The sequence below is a fragment of the Oratosquilla oratoria genome, chromosome 7 (assembly GCF_046742065.1).
Source record: "Oratosquilla oratoria isolate Oo_2021 chromosome 7, ASM4674206v1, whole genome shotgun sequence".
Lineage (NCBI taxonomy): Eukaryota > Metazoa > Arthropoda > Malacostraca > Stomatopoda > Squillidae > Oratosquilla > Oratosquilla oratoria.
Window position 1 is genome coordinate 59844947 of NC_134783.1, and position 22419 is coordinate 59867365.

At 36.6% G+C, this 22419-nt stretch overlaps 1 protein-coding gene across 12 annotated transcripts in view; it reads left to right on the top strand.

The window, feature by feature from the left end:
* Rim (Rab3 interacting molecule) overlaps positions 1–22419 on the top strand; it is a 651951-nt gene that overhangs the window by 315853 nt on the left and 313679 nt on the right. For 11 of the 12 annotated variants that reach the window (XM_076188289.1, XM_076188288.1, XM_076188280.1 and 8 more), the window contains exon 12: positions 6836–7138. The exons of the other annotated variant lie outside the window; for it this stretch is intronic. In XM_076188289.1, the coding sequence (XP_076044404.1) occupies positions 6836–7138 (303 nt within the window). The remainder of the gene's footprint in view (positions 1–6835; positions 7139–22419) is intronic. 12 annotated transcript variants of the gene reach the window in all.

Below are 22419 nucleotides of genomic sequence, written 5' to 3' on the forward strand. Positions count from 1 at the left end.
TAAATCTCCCGAAGTTACGACGTCGTGTACAATAATTAAGTTGGCTGAGGCAAATTTGTATGATGTTATAAATGAACTTGTACGGTGGATATTAGCTGTGAGGTAAAGTGTTCTGAACGACCTACTCGGTTAACGACAACTCGGAGTAACGACGGGCTTTATGACGTCGTTTAACGTAAATCTCCCGAAGTTACGACGTCGTGTACAATAATTAAGTTGGCTGAGGCAAATTTGTATGATGTTATAAATGAACTTGTACGGTGGATATTAGCTGTGAGGTAAAGTGTTCTGAAGCTTAGGTCTACATTACCATCCTGCAAGCTGCAAAAACTACCTGGGGTACAGTGTATACCGGTAGTGGTAAATTTTTAGTTTCGACCATGGGCGCAATATAACAATAGAAAATTAATTATTAATTTTATAAATGATAATGTATCAACGTAATATGCAATTTTGTGAGCGGAAAAAAATGCTAAAACAGATTTCGTAAGTAACGAAGTCATGTCGGACGAATGGTACACCATGTTTGTTATGATAGATGCCGATGTCGAAGAAATGAAAGGATGATAAATTAATTCGTCTAACCTAAACTAAACTAACCTAACCTGTGTTTAATAAATCATTACCAGCAAATTAAATGTCATCCGGCTCGTCGTTGTTGTCGTCGTCGTGAGAGACGTTGGCAGACGACAAGATGGCGTCCCGAGCTTATGCTACCGACTTCGTTCATTAGCATATTTTCTTGTAGCAAGGTATTTTTTACTTTCATTTCCGCCCACAAAATTGCATATTACGTTGATACATTTTAATTTACAAAATTGAGAATTAATTTTCTATTGCTATATTGCGCCCATGGTCGAAACTAAAAAAATACCCCGGTATTCAATATGGAATGTCAGCATACGCGGATTTGGTCATATACGGTAATTTTAGGAAACTAACCACCGTAAATAAACAGTAAATAAAGCTTTAATGTACTGTATAAAAGAGGGAAAATACCCGAAAATAAAGATACATGTATTGCTGGACATTGTACATACAGTACATGTTTGTATATGTATACACTTTCGCTTAACGACCATTTCGGTTTACGACGGCGCGCTGATCCCAATTGTCGTCGTTAAACGAGGAGTACCTGTATATATATATATATATATATATATATATATATATATATACATATATATAATATATATATACATATATATAATTATATATATACATATATATATAATTATATATATACATATACATATATACACATACATTATATATATATATATATGTATACATATATGTATATATATATATATAAATTATATATATACATATTTATATACATTTATATGTATATATGTATGTATATATATATTTATATATATATATATGTAATATATATATATATATATATATAAATATATTTATATATATGTAATATATTTATATATATATATATATGTAATACATATATATATATATATATATATATGTATATATATATATATATATATGTATATATATGTATATATAATATAAATATATAAATATATTTATATATATATGTAATATATTTATATATATATATATATATATGTAATACATATATATGCATATATATATATATATATATATATATATATGCATGCATTGTTAAAATCGACAGCGTTAGTGAGGTTGTTGATCTTCTTGTGAGTATTCTCCAGTTTTCTAACCAATATTCTGCCATTTAGAGGGTGGGCATAGACCAAGTTGCCAAAATGATTCATTTATTTCAACGTTTCGTCTAACAAAGAGACATATTCAGGAAATTCTGTAACATAGATAATAATGACGTACAGAAATATAGAAAACAACATGTAAATCTAACCAATTATACAAATATAGAAGCAAATATCAATAAATGCGCAAATTCACACAAATTATCACTATACATGGGCTGATGGGGACCGTTACTTACAATAGTTAAAAGGTCCGATGAAATGACGAAGAAAACCCTAGCCGGCTTGGGTGGTGGTGGAGGGCGGGAGAGGGGGCGGGGGTGGTATCTCATTAATACGTGAAGAAGAGGGTTGGGGGAGGGGTTGGGGGGTTAGGGGGTTGCGGGGTCGGTTGGGGGAGGATGGAAGGAGTGGGTAGGAGGAGGTGGAGGGGGGTTTCGGAGAGAGGTCATGCTCGGTAGTAGCTTGGACGTGCTGCTAAACAAAGCGATGACAAAAGTCATGTTGCATTGGATATTAATGATAGGACTACATTCTCTGATAAACATAGCTTCTAGAAGCTTAAGTTTATGTACATCCCTATTGCTTGCTATAATCCTAGTGTTTGAAACTAATAACTTAAATAGTAATACTGAGACTATGTCTAAAACTAATTGTGTTTATGAATTCACCTGTAGCACCGGGAACTGTGTAGCCCGTCAAACAGCATATATTGGTTTTACTAGATGTAGTCTCAGTAGGAGAATAACTATGCATTTACAAAATGGGGCTATAAAACATCACTTAATGAAATACCATAACCTAACAGCCACCCGTGAATACCTAGTTTCAAACACTAGGATTATAGCAAGCAATAGGGATGTACATAAACTTAAGCTTGTAGAAGCTATGTTTATCAGAGAATGTAGTCCTATCATTAATATCCAATGCAACATGACTTTTGTCATCGCTTTGTTTAGCAGCACGTCCAAGCTACTACCGAGCATGACCTCTCTCCGAAACCCCCCCTCCACCTCCTCCTACCCACTCCTTCCATCCTCCCCCCAACCGACCCCGCAACCCCCTAACCCCCCAACCCCTCCCCCAACCCTCTTCTTCACGTATTAATGAGATACCACCCCCGCCCCCTCTCCCGCCCTCCACCACCACCCAAGCCGGCTAGGTGCGTATATATGTCACCGAGCGAAGGGTTTTCTTCGTCATTTCATCGGACCTTTTAACTATTGTAAGTAACGGTCCCCATCAGCCCATGTATAGTATTAATTTGTGCGAATTTGCGCATTTATTGATATTTGCTTCTATATTTGTATAATTGGTTAGATTTACATGTTGTTTTCTATATTTCTGTACGTCATTATTATCTATGTTACAGAATTTCCTGAATATGTCTCTTTGTTAGACGAAACGTTGAAATAAATGAATCATTTTGGCAACTTGGTCTATGCCCACCCTCTAAATGGCAGAATATTGGTTAGAAAACTGGAGAATACTCACAAGAAGATCAACAACCTCACTAACGCTGTCGATTTTAACAATGCATGCATACAAGAGAATCTGCTCCCCAGATATTCAAATATATATATATATATATATATATATATATATATATATATATATATATATATATATATGATGAAGGTGGAAAAAGAAGTCACGGGTCTAGTTCCGAGTTACTGAGTTTATTCCTGACCGGTTTCGCTCTATGCTTCTTCAGAGGAATGTGACTCTGGAGTGAAGCTGGCGGTATACATAGTCTGAGTAAGACCGCGTTCCCTCCTTGGAGGTGGGTTACGTTTGGTTGTACAATGGTTTTTAATATAATGAACAATAGTGATAATAATACAATAAATTGTTGTAATGTTATTACAAAACAGCTCCGGTGTGTGTGGAATGTTGATCGAGGGTGTAACATTGTAAGTGAAGTGAGTGGTGTAGAAATGTGTGAATCCTAAAAAGTGTCATATGATAAGCACATTTTTACTTATTTATTTATTTATATTTATTTATATGTTTTTATTTTTATTTATATTTATTTTTATTTTTATTTTTATTTGTATTTTCATTTTATTTCATTCATTTATCTGGATATTTATCTTTATATTATTATATTATTTAATACTATAAGTTATCATATGACACTATTTAGGATTCACACATTTCTACACCACTCACTTCACTTACAATGTTACACCCTCGATCAACATTCCACACACACCGGAGCTGTTTTGTAATAACATTACAACAATTTATTGTATTATTATCACTATTGTTCATTATATTAAAAACCATTGTACAACCAAACGTAACCCACCTCCAAGGAGGGAACGCGGTCTTACTCAGACTATGTATACCGCCAGCTTCACTCCAGAGTCACATTCCTCTGAAGAAGCATAGAGCGAAACCGGTCAGGAATAAACTCAGTAACTCGGAACTAGACCCGTGACTTCTTTTTCCACCTTCATCAACTTGTCACAATGTACCAACAATATATATATATATATATATATGTATATATATGTATATATATATACATATACAATATTCATAAATATATATATATGTATATGTATATATATATATATATATATATATATGTATATATATGTACAGTATATATATGTATACATATATATTCATGTATATATATGTATATATATATATATATATAAATGTTTATATATATAAATGTGTATATATATAATATATGTATATATGTATATATACAATATATATATATGTATATATATGCATACATATATATATATATATATATATATATGTATATATGTACATATATGCATACATATATATGTACATATATATATATATATATATATATATATGTATATATATATATATATATATATATATATATATATATACAGTCGAACCGCGAAAGCCCGGACCCCGAATGCCCGGACCCTCGTACGACCGGTCGAAATGAACAAAGGGCAGACTTTTCAAGCAAAGTTCCCTATTTGTCCGGTAGGTGGCAGCGACGGCCGTACACGTGTACTCAAACCCGGCCCAGTCAAGCCGCCACCAGGGCTCCCGTTTCGTAGAATTTTGTACAAAAACGTAGTAAAATAGCGGCATGTGGCAACTGCACAAGGACATGAGGAATGTTTTTCTACATATCAGCGGGCCGTTAAAAACATTAAAAAAAAAAATCAAACTTTTGTTTAAAAATCATAGAACTAGTAATCAAATAATAAATGGTACATCAAGATATGACTTATTGGTAATTGTGTTACTTATAAAATATCATAATCCAAAAGATACGTTTTTACCGTGTAGAAAAAATCTACGCTAAAGTTTCAGCTTTCTTTTAGCGATAATAATATAAAAAAATATTTTGTATATCTTGCTGAATATGTTAGGGCATGGGGGCTTTATATACATTCAAGAATAAAAAACTAGAACCAACATTTTGTCAAAATTTGACAAGTACATCTTGCTATGAAAGTCACACGCCCGAGAAAAATGTATGCCCCGGTATGGCAACACTCCCATTCTACACGGCAGTGTAGAAAACGCGGCAATCCTGGCCGCCACCACTGTCTCGCGTGCATACCTTCCGATATTTACAGTGTACGTAATAAAAAATACAGTACAGTACACTGTATATACAGTACATTTATATGCCTGTATTACAATTATTATTACAGAATTATTAGTATTATAGTATTATTATTACAGTATTGTTATTATTACAGTGTTAGAGTATTATTCTTATGTGTTCCTATGCCATATCATACATTACCTATACGTATACCGCTACGAAAATCTACGGGTGTTAGGGAGGAATTTTCGATGACCGGACTTTTGACATGACCGGACAACCCTTACCCCCAATTAGTCCGGGCTTTCGAGGTTCGACTGTATATATATATATATATATATATATATATATATATATATATATATATATATATACATATGTATATATATATATATTATATAATATGCATACATATATATATATATGTATATATATATATATAATATGCATACATATATGTATATATATATGTATATATATATATATTATATATATAATGTATATATATGTATATATATATGTATATATATGTATATATGCATATATATATGGGCATATATATGTATATATGCATATATATGTATATATGCATATGTATATGTATATATATGTATATATATATATATATATATATATATATATATATATATATAATTTATAAAAATTTGATTTTTTTTTCTCAATACTTGAATAATACACCCCAAGCAATTTCAATTGCCACATGAGACATTTTTGCATCAGAGAATGGTCAATTTTGGCAAAAGGTTGCCCACCTCTGATGTAGAAGACCATCACCCATACACCCTCATTTCAAGCATAATTTCTTCTCTTTTGCCATCAACATTATCACCATCACTAGTGCTGTCATAATTTCAACTGATATTACCAGAACTACTACATTACCATTACATCACCATCTTCACTACAAACAACCTTCATTACCTACGTTGTCATTTCTTTGATTGTAATTTTTACTAAAACATTTCTCTCATTTTCATTGCTCCTTCAACTATAATCATAACCACCATGCATAATATCTCAATTGATGCCACCACTACCACCATTATCCTGCCTACCACAATGGTTGCCTCTTCTTTTCCATTACTATCTTCACTGGCACCAACACAATAATAATTTCTTATGAAACTGCATCATCTTCAAGTCTTTACTTAGCAAATATAACTCAACCTTGGTGTTTTGCTCTTATTACTTGTACTGCCACTGCCTCCACAATTACCACCACTCTAGTTGCTGGAACACCAACACTATCACCTCTATCACCAAAACTACTATTGATGCCCTTACACCATACGGCCACGGCGCCGCAGAAGATAACGCAAATAGGGCGGCTCCTCCTCTTCCTCCTGCTCCTCTTCCTCTTCCTCTTCCTCTTCCTTTTTCTCTTCCTATTTTCTCTCCACCTCCTCCTCTTAGTTAGGTGGCTTGCTTGCCCTCCCATGCCACCCACTCGGCCCCGTTACTGGTAGGAGCCCCTAGCGTCCTGCTCGAACCCTGTAGCGTAGTAGTAACGGTGTATGGGCATGCATCCTTGCAGCCCGCCGCCGGAGGACCGCATGGTGGTGGCGGGGAGCGCGGGCGGGCTGGACCACAGGTCGCGGCGGGACATGTCGCCTCCGGGCCGACGCCGATCTGGGACGGTGGTGGGCAGGGAGGACGCAAGGTATAACCGGGCCAAGGACCTTAGCCTTCCAGCCAATTCCCACGCCCACCCCCGCGCCCGCAGCCACTCTGCCGCACCTACTGACTCGCCGTCGCTCCACCTGTCGCGCTCCAGAAGCAAGAGTCCCCGCCGCGCGCCCGAGCCCGCCAGCAGGTCACTCAGTCCACCAGAAGCCAGGTAACTATGCACGCAGGTAACTGACTTAGCACGAAGTTAACTTGTCAAGTTGCACGCTGTTAGCAGATATCGAGAATGCAGGTAATATGTAAGAGGTGTAAAAGTAATTACTGCAGGAGGAAATGAGGTAAGAGCAGGTTTAGGCAGTTGGATGAGACCTTAGTGCATCCCATACAGCAGGCAGACATCAGGCAGGCAGCAGCAAGCTTTCACCAGCACGCACGATTGTGGGCCAGCAGCAGCATCAATGTGAGGGAAGTGCCTGCAATTCGTGCTGAGGCACTGCTGAGACAAAGGTAAGCAACCCATCCGCCTATGAAACATGAACATGTACTGAGAGCATACATGTACTCTGCTGTACATATCTTTGGTATTTGCATCTATTGTAATGCATCTACCAGAGAACCTTGGGTTATGCAAAGTTTTGTATCCTTTACCTATTGCATGAACTCATAGGTTAGCATGGTGCTATATATGTGTTACTTGTGCAAATTACATGGTATTCCTCAATAATCCTCTAGAACAGGCTACTAGATAAAATCCTATAGAATTATACAAATGTTGTAAATACAAAAAATGAGTAAATACAAATTAAGTGATACCTGAACAACACAAAAACAGATAAAAAATAAAAGTATGGACCAGGCAAAAAGCACTAAACCCATTTAAAAGCACCAAAAAACATACATACACACACACATGACAGTCGAAGTGACAGCAAAGATTGGACTCCAGAAAAAATACAATTTTCGCGAATCTCGATGACGATGGAGTACCTGTGTTGTATTAGTAGGGAAGGGGAAAGCTCGTGGTGTAGTGGGAAGGTGAAGAAAAGCGGGAAGGGGAGGGATTACTGAGGAAAATTGAAGGAAATTAGGAAGGGGACGAATGAGCCTTGGAAGTCAGAAGGAATATCAACAAGAGATGCACAGATGACAGAGGTGAAGTCAAACAGATTAGTAAAAATGTAAAGATTAGAAATATAGAAAAGAGCAGCGCAATGGAAAGTGAAGATAATTATTTCCATGGATTTCATGAGGGAGGAGAAGACAACCTCCCCTCATTAGCAAGTCTAGAGGAAAAACTAGCAAAAATGAACAAACAGTGGGAGGTTAGGTTCAGTCAACTTACACGGATTACACAGAGTTGATAAATTGGAAGAACTAAAGAAGGAGAACCAAAACCTAAATAAAGAAATAGAATAATTAAAAAGACAGTTAAAAGAAGTAAAGGATGAGAATGAGGAATTAAAGAATAATAATAAAGAGAATAAAGAGTCCATAGCTAAAGAGGTACAGGGCTGGGGAAAAGTTCAAGAGAACAACAAAATTGAATTTAGAGATATAGTAAAACAATAGATGAAAGAACAAACTAAGGACACAATTATTAAAGTGATGAGATAGAAGGAAAATATAGTAAGAGACTTAGTGGATAAAAAGAAATGTATAATTATATTGGGGATGGAAGAGAAGCATAATCCAAATAGGACTACAAGAGTAAAGGAGGAGAAGGAAAAAGTAAACAAGTTATTAAAAGTAGTTCAAGAAGATGAACAAGAAACAGGGAAAGAAATTGAAGAAATATATAGAATAGGGAAGTACAATATAGATAAGACCAGACCAATTATGGTTAAATTCAGGTCACAAATGACAGCAGAGAATATCATATCAAAAACAGGGAAACTAGCAAAAAATGATCTATATAAACAGGTATGGATAAAAAGAGAGATGAATAAAGTGTAAAGAGAGGAAGAGAAAAGAAAAAGAATAGAAGCTAAAGGAAAAAAACGAGAACAGAACAGAGTCAGACCAAGAGAAATTCTATTGGAGAATAGTGGATATGAAAGTGAGGAAATGGCTCATAGCAGAGAAAAATGGAAGGGAAACACAAAACACGATGGAGGTAGCAGAAAATTAAAAATGTCCTTCACAAATATAGATGGCTTAATAACAGGCTTGAATGAACTGAATGATTACCTGAAGGAAAAAGAACCCGACATAATGGTAATTGTGGAGGCAAAATTGAAAGGTCCATTACCACCCAACAGTGTAGGACATGGTGTATATAATTATTGTATTAGAAACAGAGAAATAAAACAAAATGGTGGAGTTATGTTTCTGACTAAGAAGGATATAAATGTGAGGAATGTTACATATGGAAAGAATAGAGTAGAGATGATTATGATGTATATAGAGGACAGGGACAAGAAGAGCAGGAAGTTTGTGGTAAATTATGTGCCTCCTAAAACGGCTTCGTGGGAAGAGAGAGAACACAAGAATATGTTAGAAAACACAAGTATAACACCAAATATAATAATGGATGGAGGAAGAATAGTTATAATGGGTGACTTTAATTGTAAAGAAGTCTGCTGGGAAGAGATGACAGTGAAAGGTGGAGAAAACCTATGGGGAAATGTACTACTTGATATGATTAAAGAACGTACAATGATGCAATGGATACAAAAGAATACTAGGTATAGAAATGAGGAAGAACCATTGAGACTGGACCTAATAATCACATCAGAACCTGAAATAGTGGACAAGATTGAATATAAGACACCAATAAGTAAAAGTGACCACATATTGGTTGAACTGGAACTAAGTGAGGAAAAATACATGGAAATGACGAACAATATAGAAAGGGAAGATTGATATATGGAAAAAAAATTGATAAGAGAAGAGAATTGTTTCAAAAAGCAGACTGGGAAAGGATACACAAGGAGGAAACAAAAGTAGAAGAGAAATGGAATATTTTGACAAAAATTTATAAAGGAGTGGAAAAGTTTGTTCCAAGACAAAAACAAGAAAAGGATATGTAAAGTGCTGGTACAACAAAAGATGTAGGGAGTTAAAAGACAAAAGGGATAAAGCTTGGATAAAATTGAAGAAGACAAAAGACCTGAAAAATGGAAAATATATACTAGTTATAGAAATCAGTATGTACAAGTGTGTAGAGAAGAAAAGAGAAAATACAAAAAGATGTCATAGAAAAATGTAAAGATCAACCAAAACTATTTCATAGATTTGTAAACAACAAATTGAAAAATAAATAAGAATTAGTGAAACTATGACAAGGAGGATTAGAAGACACAGAAGAAATAGAAATGGCAGAAATTATTAACAAGCATTTTAAATGGGTGTTTACGAGGGAGAACATACAACTTAGAGATGAGTGGGAAGAGAAAGTCCCCTCTGTGAAAGAGATAGAAGTAACAAGGAAAGAAGTTATGAATCACTTGAGTAATTTTGATGTCTGAAAATCACATGACCCAGATGAAATGGCAAACTGGATTTTGAAAGAATGCAGGAATGAACTAACAGACAAAATACATAGTCTAATAAGCAGTTCATTGAAAGAAGGAAACAAGGGAGAAACAAGGAAGACCCTACTAACTATAGACCAGTCTCTCTTACAAGTACGATAGCTAAAATTTGTGGAAGAATGATCAAAAGTAGATGGGTAAGGCATTTGGAAAAAAAAACAGTGTACTAAATCCAAGGCAGTTTGGATTTAGACAAGGACGATCATGCATCACAGACTTAATGTGTTTCTATTCAAGGCTAATAAATGTAATACAAGGAAGAGATGGATGGGCTGATTGTGCATTTCTAAACTTAAAAAAAGCTATTGATAAGGTGCCACATAAGGAATTGCTGAAGAAATTAGAAACTGCAGGAGGAATACAGGACAAACTGCTGAAGTGGATGGAAGACTTTTTGCATGAAAGAAAAGTGAGAGCGGTGATAAGATACATTCTAATTGGGATGAAGTGATTAGTGGAGTTCCACAAAGAACAGTTCTGGCCCCAATAATGTTTGCTATATATATTAATGATATGGATAAAGGAATTGAAAGTTATATGAGCTTCTTTGCGGACGATGCAAAATTGTTGAAAAAAGTTAACACTGTGGAAGATTGTGAATCGCTGCAGAGTGATCTCAATAGAATATGGGAATGGAGTAGGAAGTGGGAGATGGAATTCAATATTAAGAAGTGTAGTATAATGGAATTTGGAAGAAGCAAAAAAAGAATAGTGTGATCATATATATTGGGAGAAGAAATGAAAAAAATAGAAAATGAGAAAGACCTGGGAGTCATTATTATGAATAATATGTCCCCTGAGAACCATATAGAAATTTTTTTTTTGGAGAAACCTATAATTTGATAAGATCAATCAAAGTGGCATTTACATACCTGAATGAAAAAAAGGTGAAGAAAATACTAGTCACTTTGATAAGACCAAAATTGGATTATGCAGTGACGACGTGGTCACCAAGTACAAAAAAAATGTACAACAAAACTTGAAAGAATACAAAAAGCAATTATGAAATTGGCACCAACACTCAGAACTATCATATGAGGAGAGACTAGCAAAACTTGAGCTACAGACATTAGAGCAAAGAAAAGAGAGAGGAGATTTGATAACTATTTATAAAATCATGAAAGGCATACAAACTATTGATAGAGAAGATATAATAAAATGGGATAGTAGAGATACAAGAAGACACAGAAAGAAAATCTAGAAAAACAGTTATAGAAGAGACCTAAAAAAGAACAGTTTTCCCCACAGGGTATATAGATGTTTGGAACAAGTTAGATGAAAATGTGGTGTGTGCAAAAATGATACACAGATTTAAAATCAGTCTAGATAAAATGAGATATGGAGACGGGACACCACGAGGATAACTCCCCTTCCCATAAAATACAATTAGGTAAATACACACATGTCGGACTGACAGGGAAGATTGGAACTCCGGGAAAAAACGCATTTTTTGTGGATTTCAGTGATGAGGGAGTACCTGTATTGTATTAGTAGAGAAGAGGAAAGCTCGTGGTGTAGTGGGAAGGAGAAGGGGAGGAATTATTGAGAAAAATGGAAGAAAATGAGGAAGGGGAGGAATAGGCCCCAGAAGTTAGGAGTGTAAACAAAAGGTGCGCACATGACACAGCTGAAGTTGAACAAGTCAGCAAAGGGATCAAAAGTAGAAATATAGATAAGAGCAGATCAATAGAAAGTGGAGATAATTATTTCTATGGATTTAATAAGGGAGGAGATGACAATTCCCTCTATTAGCAAATCTAGAGGAAAAACTAACAAAAATGAATGAATCATGGGATGTTAGGTTTAGCCAACTCGCCCTAATTACACAAAGTGTTGATAAATTGGAAGAACTAAAGAAGGAGAACCAAAACCTAAATAAAGAAATAGAAGAAAAAGACAGTTAAAAGAAGTAAAGAATGAGAATCAGGAATTAAAGAGGAATAATAAAAAGAATAAAGGGTCTATAGCCTAAGAGGTAAAGGGTTGGGAAAAAGTTCAGGAGGATAATAAAATTGAATTTAGAGATATAGTGAAACAACAGATGAAAGAACAAACTAAGGACACAATTATTAAAGTGATGAGAGAGAAGGAGAATATAGTAAGAGACTTGGCAAATAAAAGAATGTATAATTATATTAGAAATGGAAGAGAAGCATAATCCAAATAGGACCACAAGAGTAAGAGAGGAGTAAGAAAAAGTGAACAAGGTATTGAAAATATTTGAAGAAGATGAACAGGAAATAGGGAAAAAAATTGGAGAAATATATAGGCTAGGGAAATACAGTATAGACAAGACCAGACCAGTTAAGATTAAATTCAGATCACAAATGACAGCAGAGAATGTCTTATCAAAAACAGGGAAACTAGCAAAAAGTGATCAGTGCATACAGGTATGGATAAATAGAGAGATGAATAAATAGGAGAAAGAGGAAAAAAAATCAAAGCTAAGAAAAATAAAACGAGAACAGAACAGAGTCAGACGAAGAGAAATTCTATCGGAGAGTAGTGGATAAGAAAGTGAGGAAATGGTTCATAGGAGAGAAAAACAGAAGGGAAACGGAAAGGAGGATGGAGGTAACAGAAAATTAAAAGTGTCCTTCACAAATATAGATGGATTAATAACAGGCTTGAATGAACTGAATGATTACTTGAAAGAAAAAGAACCTGATATAATGGGAATTGTGGAGGCAAAATTGAAAGGTCCATTACCACCAAAGAGTGTAGGACATGGTGTATAAAATTATTGGATTAGAAACAGAGAAGTAAAACAAGGTGGTGGAGTTATGTTCCTGACTAAGAAGGATATATGTGTGAGGAATGTTACATATGGAAAGAATAGAGTGGAAATGATTATGATGGAAATAGAGGATAGGGACAAGAAGAGCAGGAAGTTTGTGGTAAATTATGTGCCTCCTAAAACGGTTTTGTGGGAAGAGAGAGCACACAAGAATATGTTAGAAGACACAAGGATAACACTAAATAAGATAATGGAAGATGGAGGAAGAATAGTTATAATGGGTGACTTTAATTGTAAAGAAATCTGCTTGGAAGAGATGACAGCGAAGGGTGGAGATGACCTATGGAGAAATGTACTACTTGATATGATTATAGAACATACAATGATGCAATGGATACAAGAGAATACTAGGTATAGAAATGAGGAAGAACCATTGAGACTGGACCTAATAATCACATCAGAACCTGAAATAGTGGACAAGATTGAATATAAGACAACAATAAGTTAAAGTGACCACATATTGGTTGATGCAAAAATGTTTGTGAGTCACTGCAGGATGATCTCAATAAAGTATGGGAATGTAGTAGGAAGTGGGAGATGGAATTCAACATTAAGAAGTGTAGTATAATGGAATTTGGAAGAAGCAAAAAAAGAATAGTGGGATCATATGAATTGGGAGAGGAAGGAATAAAAAAAAGTGGAAAAAGGGAAAGCTAGGAGTCATTATTATGAATAGTATATCCCCTGAGAAACATATAAACAAAATTTTTGAAAATTATAATTTAATAAGATCAATCAAAGTGGCATTTACATACCTGAATGAAGAAATGGTGAAGAAAATACTAGTCACTTTGATAAGACCAAAATTGGATTATGCAGCAATGCTGTGGTCACCAAGTGCAAAAAAATGTATAACAAATCTTGAAAGAATACAAAGAGCAATTACAAAATTGGTACCAATGCTCTCAGAACTATCATATAAGGAGAGGCTGGCAAAACTTGAACTACAGACATTGGAGCAAAAAAGAGAGAGAGGAGACTTGATAACTATAGAATGATGAAAGGCATGGAAATTATTGATAGAAAGGATCTAATAAAATGGAATAGTAGAGATACAAGAGGACATGGAAAGGAAATCAAGAAAGACAATTATATAAGAGACCTAAAAAAGAACAGCTTTCCCCACAGGATAATAGATGTTTGGAACAGGTTAGATGAGAATGTGGTGTGTGCAAAAACAGTCAAGATAAAACGAGATATAGAGACAGGACACCACGAGCATAGCTGCCCTTCCCATAAAATACAACTAGGTAAATACAATTAGGTAATAGTAAATTGAAATTCCCGACTTTGGAACAAAGAGGAGAGAGAGGCAACCTACAGACTATCTTAAGAATAATGAAAGGCACAGACATCATTGATAGAGAGGACTTACTATATTGGGATAAGAGATTCAAAAGAGGACATGGAATGAAACTCAAAAAGGATAGTTATAGAAGAGACCTGATAAAAAAAATTCCACACAGAGCAGTGGACATCTGGAACAAACTGGACAAAACAATAGTGTGTGCAAAAACCATACATGAATTTAAGAGCAAACTAGACACTGCGAGGTATAAAGACTGGATACCATGAGCATAGCTCCCCTTCCCATGAGATTCAACTAGATAAACTAGGTAAATACACACACACACTTATCCATAGTTAAACACATGCACATGCTTACAATAGGTGGAGAAACATACAAGTTGTTATGATCAATATAGGTGGCCTTTAAATACCTGGATAAGGAAAAGATTAAGAAAATATTACAAATACTGATAAGGCCAAAACTGGAATATACAGTCCTGATATGGTCACCGAGTACAAAAAAGTATATAAGAAAATTAGAAAGAATACAAAGAGCAACAACAAAGATGGCCCCAACACTTTCAAACCTAACATAAGAACAAAGACTGGCCAAACTGGAATTGCCATCCTTGGAACAAAGAAGAGAATGAGAGGTCCTACTAACCATCTACAGAATTATGAAAGGAAAAGAACGCCTTGATAGAGAGGACTTATTAAAGTGGGACAGAGGGAAAACAAGAGGACATGCAATGAAACTCAAAAAGGATAACTACAGAAGAGACCTGAAAAAAAACAGCTTCCCACACAGAGTGATAGATATATGGAACAAATTGGATAAAAAAAATAGTGTGTGCAAACACGATACAAGAATTTAAGAACAAACTTGATCTTGCAAGATACAAAAACGGGTCACCACGAGCATAGCTCCCCTTCCCATTATAATACAACTAGGTAAATACACATACATACATACATGAGCATAGCTCCCCTTCCCGTAAAATACAACTAGGTAAATACAACTAGGTAAATATATATACACATACACACACAAACAAAAATGATGGTGTGGATAGCATTGCTGAACTGCCACCCAATGCTGAAGGGTAAAAGTTTCTCATATCTGCAAACCATTACCACCCACCTGAGCAAAGGATGAGGGTGTTGTGTGTATGTAAGGTCACAAGATTTAGTCATAGAATATACAAAATCTGAGCTCTTACTGGGAATGGGTGTGAACAGTTGTTCATCATGAGTCCAGTACATGATCCAAAACAATTTTGAATTATATGCTTATTTACTTTATCTGCTCTTATTTACTTTATCTGCTTAAAGTTGTCTATCATAGGCAACAATGACACCACTCCATGCTTGACTACAAGAAGGTCTAGAAATTCTATGGTTTGGATTGAGCATATCTACATTTGGTGGACTTGTTGATGGCTGAAGAGTTCAGTTCTGGATTTGCAGATGTGGCTACAGACACCACAGGAGAAGTTACCTTTTGGATTCTGTGGGGCACATCAGCATTGTTGCTGTTGATCTGTGGGTTGTGAACTGTTCTGTCCCAGTGCAGCAGATTTTGTGCTATGCTTGACAGTTGAGTGCAAGAGCTTGCAGGTTGTTTGGCTCAATGCTACATTTTTTTCACAATATTTTCATGTCTTTAAAGCCCTTGCATAGGTCACCCACCTGCTGGCTGCCTGAAGTGAGCTAACAGGATCTAGTGAGGAAGGCTGTCCTTGGAAACAAAGTATGCCCCAGCCAGCACAGTTGACATTGCATTAGGATCATCTTGAGGGGGTCAGTTCGCACTCATGAGCAATTTTCCAAATGTGGGATCTTGTGCCACCATTTGAGTTCCAGTATGTGCTGCAGACACATGGTTTGTGAAGCTTCCAATTTCTCTGTGTGGCATTGATAAGGTACCCATGACTTGCTACTATACAGGAAAATGGATAGACTGCTTTGTACTCAAACACTTTGGGTGAAGATAGGTCCATATTCAGGAACACCCTGTGGATAGCCTTCCAAAAACAGTGGAAGCCAGCCCAATGCATCATTTTACCTCACCTGTGAGGTCACAGGAGTTTATCAGTACAGAGCCTAGACATGTGAACTGCAAGATGTTCTGTAGTTGTTAGTTGCTGATGTGGATTTCAATGGGTCTGTGTGGAGGTAGACTTGTATCGAGAATTTTTGGTTTATGGCAAGTTCAGATCAGGCATAAACATCAGCAATGGCATTGATGGTGTAGTGAAAACCATCAGGATAGGAGCAAGTGAAGGCAGCATTGTTGAAGTATTGCAGTACTTGAATTGTTTCCTCAGTCACCCGCATTCTTGCTTGTAAGCGTCATATGTTGAATAAGTTTACATTTAAATGACAGGATATGCATATACCATCAGCAGGGTTTAACTGTTATTTTGTGATCATCATTAAAGCCATGAGGAACAAGTTGAATATGATGGGGGTGCTGATGCACCTCTACTTGACACCTGTGCCTACCATGAATAGGTCAGATTTTGTCCCTGTACTGGTTACACGGTTCATTTATCCCTCACATAGGGCTCTTAGCCCAGCTAAGAATGTAGGGTGGGGATGCATCTAAATTTCCTGAGAAGTCCCATGGAATCCAAAAGGTGGATTCCCCTATGGCATCTGTGGTAGGGACTGCAAACTCAGAAAGGTCTATTCAAAGTGTCAAACACCTTGGAGAGATCAAAGAATACCATGAGGAGATCTTGGTGTTGTTATTTGGTCTTCTCTTGGAGTTGCTTTGCCACAGACACCACATCAATGGTACTGAGTTTTTTTTGTTTTTGTTTTTTATTAAGTCACAAGAATATTCAGGCAAGACAAGCTATGCTACATTGTATAATATCCTGAAGAGCATTATACTTTCCCTGCAGTTGCAAAGAGGGAGATACCCCAGCTGTTGCTGCAAATGGCCCTGTTGCCTTTATTTTTGTTCAAGTTTATAATGTCTGCATCCTTCCACTTCTGTGGGCAAAATCCAGAACTTGAGACTTTCTGTATGATGTTATGCAGACAATGCATGAAAGCATCTCCACAAAATTTCAGTAATTTGAAAGGGATGCCTTATTGTTTTTGAAGCTTCTAATAGCCAGTTCTATTTCTTTATATGTAGGCATATTGTCAAGTCATTCATAATAGGCAGGTCAGGTAATTCATCGTGAAGAGAGGGGTCTATTGGGTTACTTCATTGAGGAGTTCCTCATAGTGCTTGACTGAATGATATAGGATTTATTTTTATGTCATAAATTTGGTTTCATCAGTGCTCTGAACAGGGTTTTCTTTTGGGCCCATAAGCTCTTTTAAGTGTGATGTAAAATTATTGTTGGTCCCCTGGATAGGCAGAGCTTTGAATTTTGTGTGCGAGTTTGGTCCACCACTCATTTTGCATGGATTTAGTTTTGCATTGGACCCTTGAGCAAGTTTTTGCAATTTTTGCATGGGTTGAGGTGTTTGAATTGGTGAGTGCTGCCTGGCTTTTTTTTTTTATATATATAGGATAAGATGTATGTCTTTCGCTTGCTCATTAAACCACTCCCTGATTCTCCTTTTTGTAGTGCTGAGTATACTCCGAGAGACATCAAGGAGTATGCCACTCATGGTGTCCCACCTCGCAGTCAGGTCATCTGTTATTGCATGGGCGTCATTGAGATCTAGGGCAGTGAGCTGTACAGCGAGATCTTCTTTTAGAGTGGCACGTTTTCCTAGGTCATTGAGGACATTGATGTTTATCTGTTTCAGCTGTGCCTGTCGATGCATTGGTGGTCGGATGCATAGTTTTAGAATTGATTGGACAAGATGATGGTCAGTTTATCCGTCGCCTCCTCGCATGTGGCGCGTGAGGAGCACGTCCCTCACATTGCAATGACACACAATAATATAGTCCAGGAGGTGCCAAGATTTAGACCTATGATGCATTCAGATAATTTTGAATATATTTTGGAGCTGGAACATTGTGTTTGTGATAGCCACTTCATGCTGAGAGCAAAAGGTAAGAAGGCACAGGCCATTATCATTACATTTACCAAATCCATGGCACCCAATGACTCCTTCCCATAGATGACAAGTGCAGCTGACTCTGGCATTGAAGTTTCCGAGAAACATAATTTTATCTTTGCAAGGGACAGCTTTTATGATTGAGTGGATCAGCATATAGAAGTGATCTTTCATGTCTTTGTCTACATCCAGGGTGGGTAGATATATAGTGGTGGCAGAAAGTTTGGGTGCAAAATTACAGGTGCCCAAACTTTTTACTAAACTCAAAACACACAAAAAATATTCATTTCCGATCAGACTTTTCCCTTTTTTTCAATGCTAGCATCTGTACCACTATTTAAACAAGACAATATGCACCACTTGGCATCTCTGTTTTGTCACTCCCAAGACCACGTGGTGTCAGTTTGTAAACATCTCTCACGTGGACTAGTCAATTTTTTGTGGTGGTCTTTGTTTTTGTGCCTCGATATCTCTGTAATGGGAAGTAGTAAAGAGCCAGGAAGAGACAATTATTGCTATTACAACCCTCTATAAGGAGGGTTATAAGTGTGAAGATATAGCACTCATGTGGGAATTGAAGTGCAGAAAGTGCAAAAGTGGACCAAGAAATTTCAAAACGGAGGCTAAATGATTAGAAATACATCTTACAGAAACATCCTGCAGCAGTGTAGGGTTATTTTCCTTCAGTTTTTGAGCTATGGCTGTTGGATCATTATCCAACTGCCTCCTAATAACCTTAGAAGTACAATTAGATATCTTCCTTGGCTGACCAGAGAGAGGCTTGGGGGTAGGAATGGCGTCACCTCCTCCGTCTTGAAATTTCTTGGTCCTCTTTTACACTTGCCGCACTCCACTTCCCACATGATTGGCTATATCTTTACACTTATGACCCTCCTTATAGTAAATTATAATAGCAACAATTGCGTCTCTTCCCAGCTCTTTACCACTTCTCATTACGGAGATATCAAGGCACAAAAACAGAGACCACCACAAAAAGTTGACTAGTCCACATACGACATGTTCACAAACTGACACCATGTGGTCCCAGGAGCCACTAAACAGACTTGCCAAGTGGTGCATATTGTCTAAATATTGGTACAGATGCTAGCATTTAAAAATAGGGAAAAGTTTGATTGGAAATGGGTATTTTTCGTGTGTTTTGAGTTTAGCAAAAAGTTTGGGCACCTGTAATTTTGTGCTTAAACTTTCTGCTACCACTGTACACCAACCAGCATTGCATAGGACTGCTTGCTATTGGTATGTGCCAGCTAATGAATATTTCATTAAGGGCTACTGGACTCAGAGGGATGGAATTGAACAATGATGACTTAACAGCAAAGGTAATTCCATACTTGTGTTGTGTACCCTCAGGCAAACTATACAAGAAGGTGTAACCTTCTCCCACTTTTGTAAGTGAACCTTTCCTGAGAGATGCATTTCACTGAAGGCAGCTATGTCCACATTCTATCTTTTTGACATATGTGCTGTGGGAGCTCTGCAAACTTGAAGTCTTCATTTTCAGTCAAGTTGAGAAGTGTGTGCATGTTTCATGTACTTACTGTCAGAATTTTGTTAGTTTGCATAGTGTTGTTAGTAAGACCAAATGGTGGGTTGCCACGGCAGGCTCAATTCCTGCCTGTGGAGGTTTGAAACAGGCAATATTTAGGTCATCTTTGCTAGACCTCTCCCTATCTGGGATGGGCAGTGCAGATCCTGAAAAGGGCAGCCCAGTCACCCTGGGAGCTGCTGAGGGAGGGACGCCGTTGTTCCTGTCCCAGCCTGTTGACACCCATCACCCCAGAGCTGCCTCATGTGCAGTATGGGGATTAGGAGCTGTCAGCAACAACCTCTGCCTGACCCCACCACCTTCCTCCCCATCACTGAAGGACCTCTTATATGAAGAGAGAGAAAAAGAAGGTGGAAGTAAGGAGTGAATTGGAGGCAAAATCTAGTATGGAGTGAAACTTGTGCATAGTGTTTTAAGTGGAAAGAGGGTGCTCACTCCTCAGTCCATTAACTTGACTATCCAGCAGTAGGCCTAGTGGCACAAAAGAGTCTGAGACAACTAGAGTCTTTGACAGCTGCAGGATGTCTAGTCCACTGTGTAACACACCCAGGGATGCAACCTTATGCAGATACCTAATTGCAGAGTATGAATGATATAGACACATACACATGCACCCACAAAACCTCACTCTCACATACAAACACATGAATGCACAAATGTTCACATACATGCTGCGCACACACATGCTGGATGTGGAGAGATGCAAAAATAGGTCACTGCAGACATAGCTCTCGTACTATAAAATGCAATACACACATGCGTAGCTCCCCTATCTGCAAAATACAACTAGGTAAATACATGTTGGCTCTTATAATGTTTGCTATCTATGTAAATGACATGGATGAAAGCATTGAATGTTACATGAATTTCTTTGTGGATGATGCAAAGTAATTAAAGAGAATAAACTCCAAAATAGACTGTGACTCATTACAGAGTGATCTGAACAAAGTCTCAGAGTGGAGCAAGAAATGGGAAGTAGAATTCAACATCAAGAAATGCAGTATAATCGAATTTGGGAAAAGCAAGAATAGAATATCAGGACAGTATAAAATTGACAAAAAAGAAGTAAAGAAAGTAAGTTTTGAAAGGGACCTAGGAGTAATCATCACCAAAGACATGTCGCCAGATAAACATAAAAATAAAATAGTCGGAGAAACATACAATTACTTGAGATCAGTAAAGGTGGTCTTTAAATACCTGGATAAGGAAATGATTAAGAAAATATTACAAACACTGATAAAGCCAAAACTGGAATATACAGCACTGATATGGTCACCCAATACAAAAAAGAATATAAGAAAATTAGAAAGAATACAAAGAGCAATGCCAAAATGGCCCCAACACTTTCAAACCTGACATATGAACAAAGACTGGCCAAACTGGAATTGCCAACCCTGGAACAAAGAAGAGAATGAGGGGACCTACTAACTGTCTACAGAATTATGAAAGGAAAAGAATGCCTTGATAGAGAGGACTTAATAAAGAGGGACAGACGAAAAACAAGAGGACATGCAATGAAACTCAAAAAGGACAACTACAGCAGAGACCTGAAAAAGAACAGCTTCCTGCACAGAGTGATTGATATATGGAACAAATTGGACAAAAAAAAAAATAGTGTGTGCAAACACAATACAAGAATTTAAGAACAAACTTGATCTTGTGAGATATAAAAATGGGTCACCACCAGCATAGCTCACCTTGCCGTAAAATACAGCTAGGTAAATACATACACACATACCTCTAAACAAAATTGTTGGGAAAACCTTTAACTTCCTAAGGTAAATAAAATTAGCTTTTATTGACTTGGATGAAGAACTGGTAAAGAAATTACTAGTCACACTGATAATTCCTAAATTGGAGTATGCAGTAACACTATGGTCACCCAGTACTAAAAAGAGTATAAGGAAGGTTGAGAGAATCCAGAGAGCAACTACAAAGATGGCCCCAACACTATAAAAAAAGTCATATAATGAAAGATTGTCAAAACTCTACTGACTCTGGAACAAAGAAGAGAAAGAGGTGATTTGTTGACCATCTACAGAATTATTAGGGGTGTGGAAATCCTTGATAGAGATGACTTACTAAATTGGGATAAGAGAAAGACAAGAGTACATGAAAGGAAACTCAAAAAGGACAGATATAGAAGAGACCTGAAAAAACAGCTTTCCCCATAGAGTGGTGGATGTATGGAACATATTAGATGAAACAATAGTGTGTGCAAAAACAGTACAAGAATTTAAGAGCAAATTAGATATGGCGAGATACAAAGACTGGAC